The sequence below is a fragment of the Aquarana catesbeiana genome, linkage group LG08 (assembly GCF_042186555.1).
Source record: "Aquarana catesbeiana isolate 2022-GZ linkage group LG08, ASM4218655v1, whole genome shotgun sequence".
NCBI lineage: Eukaryota > Metazoa > Chordata > Amphibia > Anura > Ranidae > Aquarana > Aquarana catesbeiana.
The window spans coordinates 153,275,314-153,290,535 of record NC_133331.1 but is presented as its reverse complement, the minus strand read 5'-3'; the positions used below and the strand labels follow the sequence as shown (position 1 = coordinate 153,290,535).

General features: G+C 40.2%; 1 protein-coding gene across 2 annotated transcripts in view; it reads right to left on the bottom strand.

The window, feature by feature from the left end:
• The window catches only part of PALD1 (phosphatase domain containing paladin 1), a 450,641-nt gene that overhangs the window by 156,138 nt on the left and 279,281 nt on the right, over positions 1–15,222 (bottom strand). For both annotated transcript variants that reach the window (XM_073596575.1, XM_073596576.1), the window contains 2 exons: positions 12,093–12,209; positions 8,918–9,097 (listed from right to left, as the gene is read on the bottom strand). In XM_073596575.1, the coding sequence (XP_073452676.1) occupies positions 8,918–9,097; positions 12,093–12,209 (297 nt within the window). The remainder of the gene's footprint in view (positions 1–8,917; positions 9,098–12,092; positions 12,210–15,222) is intronic.

Here is a 15,222-nt window from a genome sequence, read left to right as displayed (position 1 = left end):
AGCAAAGGGGAATAGAATAGTTGAGCTTTTAAAGGAAGTAACGAAATTAGAAACACAACACAAACAAATGCCATTATCGGCAAATCTTCTTGAATTAACAGAAAAAAGATTAGAGCTGCGATCTTTGTTAAACGAACAAACATTACGGGTTAGAGATAAAAATTGTACCCTGTATTATCAGCAGGGACATAAGCCTGGCAAACTGTTACCTAGAGCATTGCATCAACGAGTTAATGTATCATCTATTGTAAAGATTAAAAAGGAAACAGGCGACATTGCATATGATCCAAAGGGGATATTGTAAACGTTCCATACATTTTACACCAAGTTATATAATATCCCTAACCAATTAGAAGTTAACGATCCGGAAAAATTCCAGCAGATTACACACCAATATATAAAAGATACTGCGATGCCAACCTTAACGACAACAGAAATAGAGCAGTTAGAACAGGAGTTCACAGAGCTTGAAATACAAAAAGTAATAGAGGCGCTTGTACCTGGTAAGAGTCCCGGGCCAGATGGCTTTACCCCACCATTCTATAAAACTTTTATGGATATATTAATTCCAATTATGAAGCGGACTTTCAACTTGGTATCAGCCTCCCAGCCCTTTGTCTCACAGGGTATGCAGGCTTATATCTCGCTGATACCTAGGCCCGAAAAGGATCATACTGTTTGCGGCAATTACCGATCTCTTTGACAAATATTGATCTTGGAGTATATTCGAAAATTATCGCTACCAGACTTACCCCGATAATACCATCATATATACATTTAGATCAAACGGGATTTATAAAAGGGCGAGAGGCCAGAGACAACACCCTAAGACTTTGTCACTTATGGAATATGCCCGGAGACACGCCATCCCATCCTGCCTTCTGGCAATCGATGCCGAGAAGACGTTTGATAGGGTGGGATGGCAGTTTCTCCGGGAGACATTGAAGCAGTGGGGGCTGGGTTCAGTGCTCTTGGAAAAGATAATGGTACTATACCATAATCCATCCGCCAAAATACGTGCAAATGGTGATGTATCTAATACAATCAATATAGCGAACGGAACCCAACAGGGATGTCCACTGTCCCCGTTGCTCTATGTATTAGCTATAGAGCATTTGGCAATAGCCATACGGAACAACGGAGACATACAAGGAATAAAAATAGGGGATACCGAGTATGAAATGTCTATATATGCAGATGATCTGCTACTCTACATCACAAATCCATTAGTGACGCTTCCAAACTTGATACAGGAATTCAAGCTCTTTGGAGAGGTGAGTAACTTTAAAGTGAATCTTAATAAATCAGAAGCTTTGAGTGTCTCATTATCAACCAACATAGTGAAACTATTGAAAAAAATGTTTTCCTTTAAATGGCAAGCAAATGCGTTCAAATACCTGGGAACGTATATCCCTGCAGACCTGGAAAGGATCCAGGAATATAATTATCTCCCGATGATGCAAAAAGGTATGAAAACACTTCAGCAATATGATAAGGGAATGTTTTCTTGGATGGGTAGGATAAGCATTATAAAAATGGACATATAGGGGCGTGGCGACCGGACTCCAAGATGGACGCTTAGCCCAGGAGCTCCGCTCGCCCACCGGAGATAATCCGCCAGCATCAGAGCCCACCAGCACCATCCACGGCTCCAAACACTGCCATCTGAGTGCCAAATCCCCGCGGATCAAGAAAAAGATGCCACGGCACCGAAAAACACCACAGCAGCCGCAGAAGATGACAAGCTATTATGCCTCGCGCGGGCCTCAGCAAAATGGCGGCGGCGCCAGAACTGACAGGCCGGACCAGGGATCCGGACGGAACAGCGGAGCGGAGGCATCAGCGGCTTCCTCCTGCCTGACCAACCCTCCCAGCGAACAATCCTCGGGCCCCTCTACCCCCACAACACGCAGCCCGGCAAAATCGCGGCAGCGGAGGGACTCACCAGTCAGATCACAGGCCGATCCGGCCATGGAGGTAAGCGGGCCTTCCAGCACTACAGGCCAGAGCGTTAAGGGCCGGGATCCTATCACAGATTTCCCCACAGCAGATAGGCAAGTGTCAGATACATTAATGAAAGATATGCTGCTGTCCCTGCGCTCCTCACTGCAGACAGATCTGATGAGAGGAATCACTGAATGCCAGAGGGAAGTGCAGACGCTAGGCCGCAGAGTGAATCAGGTAGAACACAAGATGGAGGAGTACACCTCATCTTATAATGTTATGGTAGAAGCGCACTCAGCACAAGGGGAGGACATCTTATGGCTAAAAGATAAAATAGCAGACCTCGAGGACAGATCCAGGAGGAACAACCTCAAAATGAGGGGGGTTCCAGAATCTGTCCCCCCTTCTCAGCTTCTGCAATATGCCCAGGCCTTTTTTTCCACTTTAATACCTGAGGCAACTGCATCAGACCTTCTAGTGGACAGGATCCACAGGGTACCTAAACCATCGTTCCTCCCAGATGACACACCTAGAGATGTCTTAATGAGAATACACTACTACCACATAAAAGATCGTATTCTGCAAGTTTCCCGCAAACAGGAAAATATTCCACAACAGTATGCCGCCATCAGAGTGCTGCCTGACTTGTCTAGACACACTCTGCAACGCCGCAGAAATTTATTGACCATCACAAAAGCCCTGAGAAACCACAATATCTTGCACAAATGGAAGTACCCTGCTACCCTGTCGATCACTCACAATGGCCAAACCATCTCGGTGTCTACCTTAGAAGAGGGACTTAAGGCTTTAAGGAACTGGGGCATAATATCTGACCAACCAGCACAACATGCGCAACCTCAGGGACTGACCCCTATACAGAACGAGTGGCAAACCGTCTCATACAAGCGCTCATCCAAGAAAAGCAATGGTGGAAGCTCATAACACTCCACACAGATATAATTCAGTTTATCTCCAGGGAAGAGCTTAGGATTAACTCTTACCTACACCCCAGTCAACCAGTAGCAGTTACAACTGCACAGGGATCAATTCATGGATCCATTTCTTATCAAACCCCTGTTGACTTTCTGTTTTTTTTCTCCTTGTTTTTCTGCACCCTTTGTTTTTGATATACACAGTTTTATCCACGAAAGTAACGGACCAGTCAAGACACACGAAGAAATGAAAAGACCTACCTTTCATCATCAACCCACAAGGATCTCCCCCTCAACCGGGCGCAGTGAGTACATCTACTACATCACCCCACAAAACCACAAGTACCTTTCACAATGACGATAACATGCCTTTCAATTAATACCCGGGGACTAAATCACCCAGCTAAACGATTCTCCTTGTGGAAGGAAGCTAGCACACACAAAGCGGACATTCTTTGTGTCCAGGAAACCCACTTCCAATTACATAATGCTCCTCAATGTAAGCACAAAAACTACCCAATCATATACATGGCCAATACACCAAATAGCAAAAAAGGAGGTGTCCTAATGGCTTTCAAGGACTCGCTATCCATACAACCTAAAGATGTCTTTACTGACGCTGGAGGCAGGTACATCATCTTCACAGGAGACATTAATTCCAAACCATACACAGTGATCACACTGTATGCTCCGAATACACGCCAAGTCAGATTCATCAAAAAAGTCCTACACAAAGCAAATTCCATGAAATATGGTAACCTATTAATATGCGGGGACTTCAACATAACCTCAGATCCGACACTGGACACATCATCAGGCCAGTCAAAAGGAACCCTATCCCTTCAGTCCATACTCCACCAAGAGGAACTATACGACATATGGAGATGCTTACACGCCTCGGAAAGGGACTATACCTTTTTTTCCAACAGGCACTCTTCTTACTCCAGAATAGACATGTTTTTAACAGATAAATGGCTCCTGCAAAACGTGAACATGTCTAAAATACATGAAATTACATGGTCTGACCATGCAGCCATTTCCCTGTCTATTGTAGAGAAGGGAGTCTCCTCCTCACCACCTATCTGGCGTTGCAACACCAGACTATTCCAAGATAATAAATATCACAAAATAATCTCCCAACATATACAAAATTTCTTTTCAGAAAATGAGGGCTCTGTGGATGATCCATTTGTTGTATGGAGCGCTCACAAGGCCTTTATGAGAGGAATCCTGATCCAATTGGGAACTAGAGAAAAAAGGAGGCGAACTCAGCAGCTGAACACTATTATTGCAGACATACACCTTATAGAAACTCAAAACAAAATATCCCCATCCACAGCACTTATCGACAAACTCAATTCTCTTAGAGAACAACTCAGAACGCTCCTAACTCAACAATATGACAAACACTTAAAATACCTACGACAAAACTACTATACCAATGCTAACAGGGCAGGTAAATACCTAGCGAATAGACTGAAAGCGGCACGCACCAGAACTAGAATAGCATACATCCAACACCCTACGCTAACACACAGAATCACAAATCCACAAGAGATAGCGAACCAATTCGCTACATACTATAGCTCACTATACAATTTACACGAAGATGCACATACACCACACCCAACTATAGACAAAATAAATTCTTTTCTGGAGCACCTAAACCTTCCAGCCCTCTCTGACGATCACTTAGAACACTTAAATGCTCCGATAACACACAGAGAAATTGAAATGACAATACATACACTTCCAAATGGGAAATCCCCAGGCCCGGACGGATTCTCTAATGAATACTTCAAAATGTTTACCAATATTCTATCTCCACACATGACAAAAATCTTCAATAAAGCTGCTGAGGTTGCCTCCTTTCCACAGGAAATGCTAAAAGCACATATAGTGACTCTACCAAAACCGGGTAAGGAACCTAACACACCAGCTAACTTCCGACCCATATCACTGCTGAACTCCGACACAAAAGTATACGCGAAACTACTAGCTAAGCGACTAACACGCATATTACCTAATCTCATTACGAGAGACCAGATGGGCTTTGTGAAAGGGAGACAAACTTCAGACACCACTAGAAGGATTATTAATGTGATAAACCATGCTGAAAAGACTCGAACGCCTTCTCTGCTGCTATCCATTGACGCAGAGAAGGCGTTCGATAGGGTCCACTGGACATATATGGAACAAACATTGCGGAAGTTTGGATTCAAAGGCCCAATTCTGCAAGCTATTATGGCATTATACTCTTGCCCGTCAGCACAGGTGTACTCTGCGGGGTTCCTATCCGCAACCTTCCAGATCAAGAATGGAACCCGACAGGGGTGCCCCCTATCTCCTGCAATTTTTAATTTGATGATAGAGCCGTTAGCTGAATCCATACGCTCCCACCCTTTGATAACAGGCTTCCAGTTTGGGTCAGTAAAACATACCATTAATCTATTCGCAGACGATGTAATCCTGCTACTTACTAAACCCTCCATATCTTTAATACAGGCCCATAAAATCCTCATAGCTTTTGGAGAGATATCATACTATAAAGTCAACTTTACTAAATCTCTCATATTAGACATGGGTATCTCACCAAATACCCGAAAATCGCTACAAGCAAAATTACCATATATGTGGAGTAAAGGAAATATCACATATCTGGGAATCACACTCACAAATAAAATATCCACAATAATAAAAGCCAATGTATTACCACTCATTAACAAACTGGAAGCCCAAACCAAAAACATGTCCAACAGCGAAGTATCTTGGTTAGGCAGAATTACAGCTTACAAAATGATGTTATTGCCACAAATACTATACATATTCCGCTCTCTACCACTGTCTATCCCTCAACACCTATTAAAAAATATAGCGAATATTGCTTGGAAATACATATGGAAGGGAAAAAAAGCTAGATGTTCACGAAATAATCTCACATCACATAAGCAAGCGGGCGGAGCAGGTTTAGTGGACATACACGACTACTATTGGGCAGTACGCCTTGACCAAATCAAACACTGGTTTCAAACAACTGACACACCATTATGGGTGGACATTGAAAAAACGACAGCACCAATGAACAATCTACCCCTACTACTCATGACAGACGGGTGGATACCGTGGGACACAAAAAAACTGCCTCCTACTACGCAAATCTCGTTAAAGGCGTGGAGAGTTATACGGGAACATACGTATAAAGACAAACAAGACATACAGTATAATATACCCTTATCGTTCTTGGAAACAAAAATCCCAATGCTGACAATCAAAGACCTGTCAAGAAAGGGCATACTACACATATCAGACCTATATAATGGCACACATCCCAAATCTGTGGAGCAACTCATGACACAATACCATCTTCCAAAGAATTCACAGTTTACGTGCGTAAGAATTGTAAACTTCCTTAAATCTAAGCCTACACCTACCATACACCTTCCGAGCAATATTTGGAAATTTTACACCACAACCAAACAACATACAAAAGGAATATCTTTCTTCTATAATATCACCAAAGATAAACTCACATTTACCAAAACTACTGCAATGAAGAAATGGGAAGAAGAACTAGGTATATCAGCCTCAGATGAACAGTGGCAACAAGCCTTTAGAGCAATACACAAGGCTTCCCACTGCATTAAGCATTGGGAATTAACTATTAAAATGGCCAATAGATGGCACTACACCCCATATAGAATAGCAAAATTCTTCCCGGGAACATCCCCAAATTGCTGGAGAGCCTGTGGGCAAATAGGCAATTTACTGCATATGCTTTGGTGTTGTCCTGCTGTTAAATGCATTTGGAACCAAGTGTTTAAATTGATTTCCACGTTAACGGGAGTAATATCTCAACCAGACCCAGCGCTGGCAATATTGCACCTGAACATAGAAAAATATCATATAGACTTTAGACCAGTCGTAACTCATATTTTGCTTGAAACACGCTTAACGATATTACGAAATTGGAAATCCACCAATGCCATTAACCTATCAGACATAACCAAAGCAGTTCATAGAAATTACACTTTCGAGCGCCTCTTAGCAATAAACTCTTTACAATGCAAAAAATTTGATAAACAATGGTCAATATGGTCCAAAAGTTAATGTTTTTATTGATGGTTCTGTTTCTATTAACGTTTGACTAATGAAAACAAGAAAAACACAACGCACAGTGAACATACTCTGCTTATGTTAAATGTTTACATGCCTCCTGAACAACTAATTAACTAAATGAAAATTTCTGAGAATGTATATCACCGGATTGTATACAACCTGAATGTGTATATCACTTTTCTCCCTTCCTTTTATGTTGTAAAACATATTCTTTTCTAAAAACTTCAATAAAAACCATTGAAAGAAAAAAAAAAATGGACATATTGCCTAAGATACTTTATATATTCCAGACCATTCCAATATTTCCCTCGACAAATATTCTGAATCATTTACGCAAAGCCATAGGGAGCTTTATCTGGGCAGGTAAACCCGCCAGAATCAGAGAAGTATTAACTAGATTGAAGATAGATGGAGGTTTGGCCTTACCAGATCTATCGGTCTATCGGTCTATCTTAAATCGGTTTTTATAACTAGGATTGTGGATTGGTTCCATAATGCAGGTTGTAAACAATGGGTAAAACTGGAGGAAGAAGTCGCGGCCATAAAACTGAAATCACTACCATGGATATTAAGGGACATGCGACCTCCTAAGGGAAGTATGCCCTCCCTGGTAGCTTCAACATTGAAAGTGTGGGATGGAATAATGAGACGCGGACTTGGGTCCACTTATAGGGGCCCAATGACCCCTCTCTTCAGTAACCCAGAATTCCCACCAGCGATGGAAGTTGGGACTTTTCTTAAATGGCAGAGAAATGAGGATACTAGAATAGTCGAGACAATGGAGGGGAATAGACGAAGGAGGATGCAATAGATAGACCACTGACAGAACTGCAAAAAATGCTCGTACAGGAGCAAAAACCAACGCATATCCTATCCAAGGTATATAGATACTTAATCTAAAATAATAAAGAACAGGAGGTAGCATATATAAAAAGATGGGAGGAAGAACTGAGGATAACAATCCCTAAAGCAAAATGGGAAAAAGCAATAACACTAACACATAAGTTATCGATCTCCTATAGACATCCAGAGAGAAATTTTAAGATTTTAGCAAGGTGGTATAGATGTCCAGTAGATATTCATAGGATAAATGAAGAAAATGAGGAGGTATGCTGGAGGTGTCTGGGAGCAAAGGGTACAATGTCACATATATGGTACTACTGCCCGAGGGTACTGAATTTCTGGAAAGAAATATTTAGAGTATATATGGCAGTGACAGGAATCAACATACAGCCTGATATATTTATATCAGTATTATCCATGATCCCGGGATCGGTGAAAAATATAAAAAAGGGTATTTTAAAACATTTCCTAACAGCAGCTCGTACGATCATAGCCAGAAAATGGAAAAGCGAAATAAAGCCTTCTATAGAAGAATAGGAGCATGAAATGTGTGAGATGCAGTTATTGGAAGAGAGATTGATTCTGGAAGCAGGTTTAAAAAAACAGATCACAACCTCTTGGCAAGTTGGGGAGAGTACAGGGCCTCATTGACATTATAGAGGGAAGCATAGGGAGGTAAGGGGGGGGGGGGTGAAGGGATTCCCCTTGGGTTCCCCCATTTTTTTTTTTTGTTTGTTTGTTTTGTTGTGTGGTTATGAATGGGTATGAGTGGGGTATGAGTGGGGTATGATTGAGGGTTAGAATTAATATGTAAATGTGGTGAAGTGTTTTATTCAAAATCAAGGGTTCTACATAGGCTAATATAATCGGTTATATGGACCTGATTATGAAAATGATGATATATGCAAATCAATAAAAAGTGGATATGTACAGTATGTGTTGTATAAAAATTGTAAAAATTTTTGTTAAATAAAGATTATAAAAAAAAAAACAAAAACAAATTTTTCACAAAAACCCCCGAAAAAATGGTAAAAAAACAAAACAAAAAAAAACAAAAAAACAAAACTGTTACAGGTTCTCACCTCAAGTTGCTCTGGTGAAGAAGCAGTCACTGCAATATGCTGATCCAAGTTGTCTGGTTCCCTTTGAGAGTATATTTGTTCATTGCCTTCAAGTACAACATCTTCTCGAAGGTTCACCCACAGAATTTTGGAATATTTTCTCTTTGCATCAGTTAGATAGTTGAGGACACAACCTGTGGCCTGGTAGCAGAGGTAATAATTATTTTAGTAATCTCAAAGCATTCATAAAGGCATTTCAACATGCAGAACAGACCAATGGTGAATCAGGAATTCGTATTATGACTCTTACTGTAAAAACCTCTACTGTTCTATGTAAGAATCCATGTTGTATTTTATACAGAGACTACCTGTAATCGGTTCTGTGTTCGTTTCATTAGTGTTATGTATTGTTAGAAAATGTATCTACATGTGCATTATAGTAATTCAACATGCTATTTATTCCCTGAAGAAGACTCTACAGGAGCTGAAATGCGTTCTGATCCATTGCATGTATTATCAGTCTAAAAGTGCACTGGGATTTAACTTAACATTTTTTATTCTTTAATTTTTTTTGTCATCAAACAGATCTGTCAATAATTTTATCTTTTGTATGAATACAATTTCTTGTTTTTAATTATTGTGTTCAGTGCATGTAAAGTCCCACCCCATTCATTTCTTCCTATTTTCATTAATAGGGGGGTGTGGCACCTCACTTATAGGGTGGATCCAAATCTATATTTAAGTAGTCACCTCCACTACACACTTTTTTGATGATGATGATTCCCTACACCTTTTGGATACTAGTAAATATTTAAAAACACAAAGACACGGATTTCCCAGCTCTTTATGTGATGTGTAAAGTCTTGAATACTACCAAACAATTATTAGAAATTCCTGCCTATACCATTTGTACCCCACTTTGGTTGAATAAACATCTTTCTGAGGTATATAGACTCACCGGCCACTTTATTAGGTACACCTGTTCAATTGCTTGGTAACACAAATTGCTAATCAGCCAATCACATGGCAGCAACTTCACAAGGCGATGTGAAGACGACTTGCTGAAGTTCAAACCGAGCATCAGAATGGGGAAGAAAGGAGATTTAAGTGACTTTGAACGTGACATGGATGTTGATGCCAGACATGCTGGTATGAGTATTTCAAAAACTGCTGATCTACTGGGATTTTCACACACAACCATCTCTAGGATTTACAGAGAATGGTCCGAAATAAAAAAAATACCCAGTGAGCGGCAGTTGTGTGGACTAAAATGCCTTGTTGATGTCAGAGGAGAATGGGCAAACTGGTTTGAGATGATAGAAAGGCAACAGTAGCTCAAATAACCAATTGTTACAATGAAGGTATTCAGAATACAATCTCTGAAGCAGATGGGCTACAGCAGCAGAAGACCACACCAGGTGCCACGCCTGTAAGTTAAGAACAGGAAAGTGAGGCTACAATTCGCACAGGGTCACCAAAATTGGCCAATAGAAGATTGGAAAAATGTTGCCTGGTCTAATGAGCCTCGATTTTAGTTGCGACATTCAGATGGTAGGGTCAGAATTTGGCATAAACGCGATGAAAGCATGGATCCATCCTGTCTTGTATCAACGGTTCAGGCTGGTGGTGGTGTAATGGGGTGGAGGATATTTTCTTGGCACACTTTGAGCCCCTTAGTATTAATTGAGCATCGTTTAAACGCCATGGCCTACCAGAGTATTGTTGCTGACCATGTCCATCCCTTTATGACCTTTATTTTGTGTCTGTAAACAATATTTTTGTCTTGGAAAAACAAAAAGTGAAATCAAATCTAATGTTAAAAAAAAATTTTCATTTGACCCTTTAACCACTTCCGGACCGCCCACCGTTGTTTGAAGAGAACTATTGTTGTTATGGAAGCAGCTAGCTGCCATAACCCCAGTATCCTCTTCTTCAGCGGGTGGTCCGCTTCAAGATAAAAGTGGTCTCTGCGACGGATTTGCTGCAAGATAATTTTTATCAGCGGCGGGAGAGGGGAACCCCCTCCCGCCACGCTCCGAGGCCCTCCGCCGCTTACCAGAGCCGTCAATAGTCGTGGGGGCGATCAGATCCTCTCCCTTGCCTGAGATGGAGACGAGTGAAGGGAAGATGGCCCCCACCCATCTCCATATCATTGCAGGGCGGAAGCGACGTCAAAATGTCAGTTCCGCCCATAGCTCTTAAAGGGACATTTTTTTTTCTAATTTTTTTAAATGACAAAATGTATTTTTTTTATTTATTGCATTTTAGTGTAAATATGAGATCTGAGTTTTTTTTTTACCCCAGATCTCATATTTAAGAGGTCCTGTCATGCTTTTTTTCTATTACAAGGGATGTTTACATTCCTTGTAATAGGAATAAAAGTGACAATTTTTTTTTTTTTTTAAAGAACAGCGTAAATATATAAAATAAAAGGTAAAATAAATAATTAAAAAAAAAATGTTTAAACGCGCCCCGTCCCGCCAAGCTCGTGTGCAGAAGCGAACACATACGTGAGTAGCGCCCGCATATGAAAACGGTGTTCAAACCACACATGTGAGGTATCGCCGCAATAAGTAGAGGGAGAGCAATAATTCTAGCCCAAGACTTCCTCTGTAACTCAAAGTATGCAATCTGTAGAATTTTTTAAAGGTCGCCTATGGATATTTTTAAGGGTAAAAGTTTGTCGCCATTCCACAAGCGGGCGCAATTTTGAAGCGTGACATGTTGAGTATCAATTTACTCAGCGTAACATTATCTTTCACAAAATGATAATAATTGGGCTAACTTTACTGTTGTCTTATTTTTTTAATTCAAAAAAGTATTTTTTCCAAAAAAAGTGCGCTTGTAAGACCGCTGCACAAATACGGTGTGACAGAAAGTATTGCAACAACCGCCATTTTATTCTCTAGGTTGTTAAAAAAAATTATATATAATGTTTGGGGGTTCTAAGTAATTTTCTAGCAAAAAGAAAAAACGTTTTTTAACTTGTAAACAACAAATCTCAGATAGAGGCTTGGTCCTTAAGTAGTTAAATGGCCAAATATTAGGATTTTTTTTGCTTTAAATTGACAGTGAAGCTACAGCTACAGGGAGCCTAAAAGGTTTCCCCCTACAATTAAATAAGAAAAGCTATGGAAACCTTTATTTTGAGCATCAAAAAACAGAGACCTGTGATAGAATATTCGTGATACTGCACCTTGGAGTTTGGCTGAGCAGTGCCATAAATGGCCATCTTGGGAACCCTTCTGAAGTTGGCTACATTCATTTCTTTCACAGTGCTTAGCACATCTGGTGAGAACCGATCATCCAATACCTGAAACAATAATTAACAAATTAAACAGGCATTATAGCAAATAAAAGACTCAAATTCACAAAACAGTTTTAATTTACAGCTTTTGCGTTTTTATTCCATCAAACATTCCAATTGGAAGAATCGAGACTGTCAATGTGAAGTCCATATTTACTGCATTTCCAGTTAGAGAATGCTTTGTAGGAAAATACCACAGTCCTGTATACAAACCCATGGAAGGCTGCAGCCTTGATGACTCTGATATACACATATATATGTATCAGCCATAGCATTATGACCACCCACCATCATTTGTTGAGACATATACTTTACTAGACCTCTGAAGGTATGCTGTGGTATTTGGCACCAAGCCATTGGACCCCAGTCAACACCTCAAACTTGTTGTGTTCCTCACACCATTCTTGAATTCTCAGACCATATTCTTCCATTTCTTGGGAGGTGTAGTTCTGAAGTTCACATCCCCATTGTAGGTGCTTTTGTCTGTGGACACGGGTCAACATGGGGACTGAGCAGTCTGCAGCTATGGGGCCCCCATATGCAGCAAACTGCAATACACTGTGTGTTCTGACACCATTCCCTCAGAACCAGCTAACCTTTTCAGCAATAGGAGCCGGTTTTCCTTCCTTGGACCGCTTTTGGTAGGTCCTGATCATTGCACACTGGGAACATCCCACAAGAGCTCCAGTTTTAGAGATGCTCTGACCTAGCCATCTAGTCACTATAATTTGGCTCTTGTCAAAGTTGCTCATGCGTTGCTTACGCATGCCCATTTATTTCTCTTTTCAGCACATCAACTTCAGGGACAACCTATTCACTTGCTGCCTAACATATCCCACCCACTTTCAGATGCCATTGTAACAAGATAAAAAGCGTTATTCACTTTACCCGTCATTGGTCATAGAGTTATGGCTGATTGGTGAATATACAGTATGTATACATACAGTGTACTTTTTAGGGTTGCACCAATAACGTTTTTTTATCGATGAGTACGAGTAATGATAGTTTCAGTCAAGTTATAGACAAAAGGTCCTATGTTCTAGCACTTTGCACAAGTTGCTATAGGATAACAAGGTGACGATGATTAGAAACAGCTGCTCACATCAATGTGTCCTCACATTTACCAACAACATTTTTATAATTATAATGTGGCACTTGCTTGTAAATATATTCAATAAAACTCAATAAAATCATAATTAAAGCAAATTTTATATTCCACTCTATATATAATAATAATTATGTGGACATAATAGTGAGGCACTATTGATCGGAGGAGAGGAAAGGATACAGTGACCCACTGAGAGGAATCACTTACATCTAAAATGCTGTCAGACCTATATGGTCTTAATAGTGAGGTGAGCTGCTAGTACACACAGTGTGGATTGCAGATGGTGCATGGAAGCATGACCACATCACACAGGGAGTTCACTGCATTTGCACATTTACTATCACTGCATTTCAGTTCACCAATTTATGGACACAACTCTGTAAATTCTAGCACTGAATTAGACTGTATGTTGTCACCTTACTGATGAAATTTTATTTATAGATAAATGAAATTAGTTTGCTTATTTGCTAAATTGCACGATCTTTGAATCTTTTGCAGCACTGATGAATTGGATTCACTACCCAGTAGGGATATCTCAAATTGATTAACTTGATTGATAGATATATGTAATTATTTTATTCTATTTATTTGCACAATATTAATATGCCGTCTAGCAATGGTGTTTGGGACTCACTACCAAGTAGGGGTATTTTATATAACCTTACTTGATTACATTTATGATTGATATATGCTTTATATGCACATTATTGTATTTCTTGCAGTACTGTGATTTTGGGAACCATTACCCAGCAGAGTATTTATTGAATCCAACTTTTGGAGTCACTACTTAATTAGTTTCTTCTGTTATTTATACATATACTAACGGGAGTTTCAGTGGCTATATAGCACTAACATATTACACTTAGTTGATGAGTTGAAACAAATAGATTCAGGACACCAATATTATTCTTTATTTAGGTTATTGCATTTAATTTACAACAATTACGTTACCCAATTATTATTATATATAGAGTGGAATATACAATTTGCTATAATTACAAGTTCATCGAGTTTTATTGAATATATTTACAAGCAAGCACCACATTAGAATTATACTTTCGGTCAAGTACTCACCGAGATGGAGTACCGAAATTTTGTGTTGCGATTTGCGTCTAGGGCTGAAACAACTAATCGATTAATCGACAACTAATCGATTATGAAATTAATCGATTACTATTTTCATAATTGATTAATCGGCCAGTAACATAATGGGGTTAAAAATAAAATAATATTAGCCCTTTATAGTACAAAATATGATTGATTAATCGGTCAGTAACATAATGGGGTTAAAAATAAAATAATATTAGCCCTTTATAGTACAAAAAGAGCAAATAATCACTACTGTAAATATTACTTTCAGAGAGCTACAGTAAAAAAAAAAAAATTAACCCCTTAGGCCTCATTCACACGAGGCGGACTCTGCTTCCACGGAGTTCACCTCGGTCCGCCGGCTCAGCGGGAGAGTTCTACGTTCATCTCCGCTGAGCCGGCGGATAACAGGTCCCTCTCTGGTCACTGAGCGGGGAGGGGCTTGTCAGGCGCCGCTGCTGCCTATGGAGGGATCGGATGAAAACGGACAGCATGTCCGTTTTCATCAGATATCACGCGATCCGATCCACCAGCGACAGATCTGGACGTAGGGCCATCCGTCTGCTTTTAGCGGATCAGACGGGGTCGGATGTCAGCGGACATGCCTACGCTGACATCCGTCGCTCCATAGGCTAACATGGAGCGCCCGTTCAGGTCCACCGTCAAAACTGACAGGCGGAGCTGAACGGTCCGATCGTGTGAAAGGGGCCTTACAGTAGTGATTATCTGCTTTTTTGTACTATAAAGAGCTAATTTTAGTTTGTTTAACCTCATTATGTTACTAAACATCTTAGACCTGGTTCACACCTATGTGTTTTTTGG